Here is a 7,427-nt window from a genome sequence, read left to right on the forward strand (position 1 = left end):
GATTGGTAATACATGTGTTTATACCTCATCTCAATAATCTAGCTTATGTTCCTAAGCAAGTGCCATGCATATTAAGTTCAATCGAATGAAAGCAGGTGAGAATCATGTAACTTTTGCTAAGTCTAGATAAAGTTCGGCTATGAGAATCATGCTAAGGAAAAAACCTAGGCAGAATGATAGAATATAGTCATAATTATGAGGATAAGCAAATCGAAAGATCAAGTCCTGACCATGAAAGATGGCCAATAGAAGACCGAGAGGATCACACCGATCCTAGATTTCTAAGAATAGAGGATTATATTGTAGGTTGAATAAGAGAGATAGCCAACATATGCTATGTAAGGATAAGTTAAACACTGATATAGCATTACTATTGGTCTAGTAGTTACAGAATGATCGTGCTTGTATGCATACATGGTAAGAAGATAGTTGGTAGAAATTACTAGAATATGGAAAGCAACTGTTGGAGTAGACAATTATTGTATTTGAGAGTAGCTCTTATGTATTAGTATAATAAGTATAATTATACTGTATAAAAATTTTTTTGACAATAAATCCAATCAATTTATTTTATCTTTATCTTTATCTTAGTCTTTTATTCTAGGCATAACCTAGATTATCTATTGTAGCTCAATGCAACACCCTTGCCTTGCACCCCTATTCATTTCTATCTCTTTTGAACGGTGGATTTGTTCTATACTATCCTCCTTTCGACCTATATCTTTACGATTAGGCCAATGGTGGTGCACTCATCCTGACCTTGCCAAGGCTAGCTTGATGATCCATCCTCTACCTTGAAAAATTGAATTTTCTAGGGATCAAAATCTCGGAACTAGATGGAAAGGGTGGCGACATGGTAGCACACTTCCAAGGAAAAAATCATATAATTGTGGTAACATCTTGAATATGTAGAAACCATTATACTACAACGATTGTATATTTTAGGCTGGTATAAAAATTTGTGAATTGTTGCAAATACGAATATGCTCCATTTGCTTTTGATTATAGAACTATCCTTTTTCTTGTGCACCATTCTTTTATCTTACAGAATAAACCTACTCTCAAAGAGTTAATCTTGGATCATATGTATACATGGACTGAGGTTGCTTTCAGTATTTTATACATTTCTCTGTAGCACCATTGGCTATTTTTGGATGATTTTAATTGTTGGTGATACAAATGTCAAAAAAATTATAAAATTTAAACAAGAATACTAGGCTATTTGGAGAGGCCACAATTTGAATTTGAGTTCAATTTGAGCTTATTTGCTATAATTCTAGAAATAGCTAGATTAATTGACATCATGAAGAGGTGATATTGGAGGTCAAATAGAGAAAAATTGGCTTGGGTTAGTGAACTAACCTAAATGAACTGAATTAGACAAGCCAATTCAAGTGAAATTAGCAGAGTTAGCGAAATTGTGCTTAATTGAACCCAAAATTGATCAATTGGGATTGGTATTATGTTGGAGAGCAGATGAATTGAGTTTAGAATGAAGCATAATAAGAGAATTAAATTGGAAGATGATGATTTGCATCCCAGTTAGGGGAAACCACTCTATTGATGTAGTTGAGTGCAGTTTGGTTCGATCAAGTATGCAATTGATTAAATAAATGCAAGGTATTTACCAATTTGAAGCTAAATTGAAGGGGAGAAAGGTAAGTTAGTGAGATGAAGATTCATTGAAATCAAGAAATTTTGTTCAAATTCCTTCTCACTAGTTTTTGAGCCTAAAAGTTTTAAAAGAAATGTTCGGTGGTATCTATGATAAAAACATTAAAATCGACAACTTCAACTCACAAAAAAATCATCATGATATTTCACTATAACTTCCACAAATGCACTCTAAAATAGTTTGCAAATATTTAGTATGTACTTGTTGTCCACATAAATATTTTTTTATAAGTAATTTTGATGCCAAGCATATGAAAGAAAAGATCGTTATCTTATTATGGCTTTTAGCAATTGGATCCTAGGAGAGGTAGATCGGGGACAAATTTATAGCCCTAGCTTCTTTTTTTTTTATTTCTATACACTAAATTATAGCCCTTTATGTTAAAAATATTTATGACAATATAATCCGGTTGACAAATCATGAAATCTTTGCAAATAACCAATTGATTTGCCCTGTCATTTTCCCTTTCCTTAAAATTTCCTTATAAATTTATTTAAAAAAGAGTATTCAAATATAACAAAATCAAATGAGTAATACCGCAGGGAGTTGCTTATAGGATTTCTATGAACCATGTACGAAACGTCAAAGCGTCTCCAAGTCAAATCCCAAGCGTCAAAATAGCTTTCTTATCATGAAAGGTAAGTATATTGACATGCATATCCTGCCCCTTTTTTAATTCATTGAATGGTGATACAGTAGAAGGTATGAGATATATAAGGCAAAAGGAACGTCGAAATAATTACCAGAATAGGACACGCTCGCTGCGGCCTTGCCACCTTCCTTTCCTTAAACCCCTCCCCTCCGAATTCCCGAAGGTCTCCTCGGCTCTGTCCGTCGATCGCATTCGAAACCCTAAATTCCCCTCCCCTCCCAAATCCATCTCCGTTCCCGTCACCTCCCTTCCTCCTTCCTACGATGGAGGTGCAGCCTCACTTTCTCCGCCGCCACCAGCACCACAACCACCCCTCCGTTCTAATCGTTCTCATCGCCGCCGTCCTCCTCTCCGCCGGCCGCTTGGCGGCGGCCCAAACCGACTCCGGCGACGCGGCCACAATGCGGACCCTCGCCAAGGCTCTTGATCCGTCCGGAAAGCTCAACTGGTCGGCCTCCTCCGACCCCTGCACCAGCTGGGGCGGCGTCCGCTGCACCAGCGGCCGCGTCACCGGCGTCCTAGTCAGCAACAGTGGCATCTCCGGCTCCCTTCCGCCGGACGTCCGCAACCTCTCCGCCCTCACCCGCCTCGAGCTCATGATCAACAAACTGTCCGGTCCTCTCCCCTCGCTCGCCGGCCTCGGCGCTCTTACCACCCTCTTCCTGGCCAACAATAGCTTCTCCTCCATCCCGGAAGACTTCTTCTCCGGCCTCAACTCCCTCACCAACGTCTACCTCGACACCAACCCCCTCGCCTCCTGGACGATCCCATCATCACTCCGCACCGCCTCCGGCCTTGTCAACTTCTCCGCCAACGGCGTCAACCTCACCGGCACCATACCGGACTTCCTCGGCACCGGCTTCCCGAGTTTTTACCACCTGGCCCTCGCCGGCAATAACCTCACAGGCCCGATTCCGTCGAGCTTCGGCGCCTCCCCGCTCAACTCCCTGTGGCTCAACAACCAGAAGGGAAGCGGCCTCTCGGGCCGCATCGATGTCATCCAGAACATGACAAATCTCAAGCTGCTCTATCTTATGTCCAATTCCTTCTCCGGCCCGATTCCCGATCTCTCCCGCCTCGAAAACCTCTATGATTTGGATCTCCGGGACAACCAGCTCACCGGCCCCGTGCCGAGCTCGCTGACTTCGCTCAAATCTCTTAAGAGAGTCGTCTTGACCAATAATCTTCTTCAAGGGCAGGTGCCTGTCTTCCCCAATACGGTGGAGGTGGAACTGGATGCAGATACTGAGAGATTCTGCCTCACGAACGGCACCGCCTGCGATCCCCGGGTGAATGTTTTGCTCTCCATTGCCAAGTCCTTTTACTATCCAACGTACCTGGCCAACCAGTGGAAAGGGAATGATCCGTGCAATGGTTTTACGGGCATTACGTGCGATCCGAGTGGTAACATCACCTCCGTCGTATTGCAGAAATTGGCTTTCAACGGTACGATCTCGCCGGATTTTCAGTTGCTGCCTAAGCTGCAGAAGCTGATTCTCTCCGGTAATAATCTAACCGGCACTATTCCATCGGAGCTTACCAATTTGAAGTATCTCCAGTTATTGGATGTTTCTAATAATGCCCTGTGGGGGAAGGTTCCAAGTTTTGGTGGAAATGTTTCGGTGAACACGGATGGGAACCCGAATATCGGAAAGGATACTGGGAATGGTGGCACTCCAGGTACGAATTCTCCAAATTCTGGGAATTCTGGTGATGGTGGAAGAAAGAAGTCCACAGGAGTTATCATGGGCTCCATCGTTGCCGCAGTATGTGGTGCTCTCTTCATCGGGTTTTTAGGATTTTGGTGTTGGAAGAGAAAGAAGCACATTAAAGTTCAGAAGACTAATGATATGGTGATAGACCTAAAGCATTCCGGTTCCGATACCCAGTTGTCGAAGGTCGACAGTGGACTGATTATAGCTGAGCCAGGGAGCATGGTTGTTTCAATACAATTACTAAGGGAGGTTACAAACAACTTCAGTGAGGTTAATATCTTAGGTCGTGGAGGGTTCGGGACAGTCTATAAGGGGGAGCTCCATGATGGCTCCATGATCGCAGTGAAGCGAATGGAGACTGGAGTGATGGGGTCGAAGGGTCTGAATGAGTTCAAGTCAGAAATTTCGGTCCTTACCAAGGTCCGGCATCGGAATCTGGTCTCCCTTCTTGGCTACTGCTTGGAAGAAAACGAGAGGATTTTGGTTTATGAGCACATGCCTCAGGGTACGCTCAGTCACCATCTTTTTGATTGGATGGAATTGGAATTGAAGCCGTTGGAATGGAAAAAGAGATTGACCATTGCTTTGGATGTTGCACGCGGTGTTGAGTATCTACACAGTCTGGCTAATCAGACCTTCATACACAGGGATTTGAAGCCCTCCAACATTCTGCTTGGAGATAATATGAGAGCTAAGGTTGCTGATTTTGGGTTAGTTCGACTTGCACCGGAAGATAACCGTTCCATTGAAACAAGGCTTGCGGGAACTTTTGGGTACCTTGCACCAGAGTATGCAGGTATGTTTTCATTGTACTACTTGTTTATATCTTATTTTTTTTGGTGCTTAATGATTGAATAGAAGTATCTTAATTCTCCATTAAAGACAATTATGTTAATCTTGGTGTTTCGACCTTCCATTCAGCTTTTAGAAAATGGTTTACTATTTGCTTAGTACCACATTGATGCATGTTGCAGAGGAACATTCTTACGTGCCCTGCACCTCTAATGGATGATTTGTTGAAGTGAAATGCTTATTAAAGTTGAAGGTTTGTTTATTTGATCAATGATATCGACAATATATTATCAACCCATATTGTTGTTGTAATCCCATCTCAAGTGCATCAACAAGCAACTGCATATTGTTTTAAGTTCAGTTTAAACAATTGTGTCCTGTTCATGACTATGTTCCTTAGGGTGGAGATACAGGGCAACCCAATTTGAAGGAAAAATCTTTTTACAGTGATAACATCTTCGACATTTAGAAATTATTACGCTATTATGACAGTAAATCACCAACTGATGAATATGTCTGCAAAGTGAACAAAAAACTAGGAAAGGTATGAGAATTTGATAAATTGTTACAGATATGAATCTAGTTCATTTGGTTTTGACCATAGAAGATACATCTTCATTTTTCTTTTGTATTTTGTGCACAGCTTGCAGTTGTATCTGATTATGTAACATACTTGCTGTGAGAAAGTGTATGTCTCAGATTGTGTGTATGAATGAAATGACGATGCTTGAGTGTTCTATCTATCTGTTTATGGCATAGTTCTTCCTAGAGCAATGGTTGACTGTGAAAAATGGACTAAACAACTATGCCATCGTAGGATAAAAGTGACTTGAAGTTCTGAATCATGTAACTTTTATGTAATCTTCCATCTCAATTGATTTTGTTGCTTATGCATTCTTGCCTTCGAGTTTTAATAGTTAATAACAACCAGCTCTTACGTTTTTCATCCTAAACCATAAATTAACTTGACCGGTTTGAAGTTGTGGCCTGTAATATTGGTTTATAGGTTTAATTCATGAATGGATTAGGTGTCTAAACCAAATTTTGAAAAGTTTCCTCACTATTCTTGCTTCTATATATATATATATATATTTTATTTTATTTTTTCAAATGTGAAAATTTGTTTAATGTGAGTCGCAATGCCAATTGACGGTCTCATCTTCTGATCAGTGATGGGGCGTGTAACCACCAAAGCTGATGTTTTTAGCTTCGGAGTGATACTCATGGAGCTGATCACGAGTAGGAAAGCAATTGTCACTACCCAGCCAGAGGAGAGCATGCATTTGGCGACTTGGTTCCGGAGGATGCACCTCAACAAAGATGCCTTCCAGAAGGCCATTGACCCAAATATCATTCTTGACGAGGAGACCTTGGAGAGCATAAAGACAGTTGCTAACTTGGCTGGCCACTGCACTATGAGAGAACCCTATCAGAGGCCTGACATGGCATATGCTGTCAATGTCCTGTCCTCGCTTGCTGAAATCTGGAAGCCAACCGATGCTTACTCTGATGATGGTTATGGAATCGACCTTGAAACTCCATTACCAGAGGTGCTTAAGAAGTGGCAGGAATCCACAGAAAGTAGCCAAATGGATGGCACCATGCCATTGCCATATATTCCTAGTTCTGAGAACTCCCAGAGTAGCTTTGCAGGAACCTTAACCTCAGCAAATGCAAGATAGTTTAATAAAAGAGGATGTAGTTGAAAAGCCTGTTGTGTGGCTTGTTCATTTCCTATCCTAGCTTGAGTTTGGAAGTCTCGTTTCTTCTTTTCCTTTATACAGTCTCTGATCTTAGTTTTACCTTTTAGTTTTTACTCCTTAATAAGCTTGATTCCTTTTCTTATTTTTTCTTTTTGCAAGTTTAGTTAATGGAAAAAAAGCTTTACTTTAAAAAACTGTGGTACCCTACTTCATGATTTCGGTTTGTTGATATCCAAATGATTCCACCGCATTGTTTGGTAAATATCATTTCCTGCATGTGTTCAGGTATTTGTTTGTAGTTTGGTAAATATATTTTTAACATTTTTTTGATAATATAGCTTGATCTATATATTGATGAGGAAAAGTCACTACTCTTTTTTTTTTCATCATCGACGTGATTGAGACAAACTATGAAATATCTTAACATATATCTGCATCTTCCTTTGATGAATGTTTTTAGACTGATCATTAACAGGTGGGACTAGCACTTCGGACAGGGCCTTTGCTGAAGCATTAGGTGGATAAGTTTAATGAGGGGTGGACATGCATTTAGGACTTACTGTTTGCATCACAACAGCTGGTCATATGCACACCTGACATTTTACCCCCTATAGTTAGATACATATTTTACTTGCTATAATCAAAACTTTCTTTTTCTTTTGTTGATTTATCTTTCTTTACATCCTGCTCGAAACTTTTGTAATGAATGAACTTCTCTATCTGTGCTCTTGAAAGCAAGTTTAACCATTTTCTTTTGAGACAGAGCTCCATTTATGGGATCTCGTCAAAACAAATGTCAAGCCATCAAAGTGTCTTCATACTAAAACACCTTTTATCTACACCCTTGTTCTACTGTACTATATAATGTGTCACAACTTCTCTGGCAAAAG

At 40.6% G+C, this 7,427-nt stretch overlaps 1 protein-coding gene across 1 annotated transcript; it reads left to right on the forward strand.

Moving 5' to 3' along the window:
- Nucleotides 1-2,437: 2,437 nt before the first annotated feature.
- On the forward strand, nucleotides 2,438-6,658 carry LOC103711154 (receptor protein kinase TMK1-like). The gene is made up of 2 exons (XM_008797186.3): nucleotides 2,438-4,838; nucleotides 6,005-6,658. The coding sequence occupies exons 1-2, from the start codon at nucleotides 2,591-2,593 to the stop codon at nucleotides 6,514-6,516; spliced, it is 2,760 nt and encodes a 919-aa protein (XP_008795408.2). The 5' UTR covers nucleotides 2,438-2,590; the 3' UTR covers nucleotides 6,517-6,658.
- Nucleotides 6,659-7,427: the final 769 nt, after the last annotated feature.

The sequence above is a fragment of the Phoenix dactylifera genome, unplaced genomic scaffold (assembly GCF_009389715.1).
Source record: "Phoenix dactylifera cultivar Barhee BC4 unplaced genomic scaffold, palm_55x_up_171113_PBpolish2nd_filt_p 000465F, whole genome shotgun sequence".
In the NCBI taxonomy this organism is placed as follows: domain Eukaryota; kingdom Viridiplantae; phylum Streptophyta; class Magnoliopsida; order Arecales; family Arecaceae; genus Phoenix; species Phoenix dactylifera.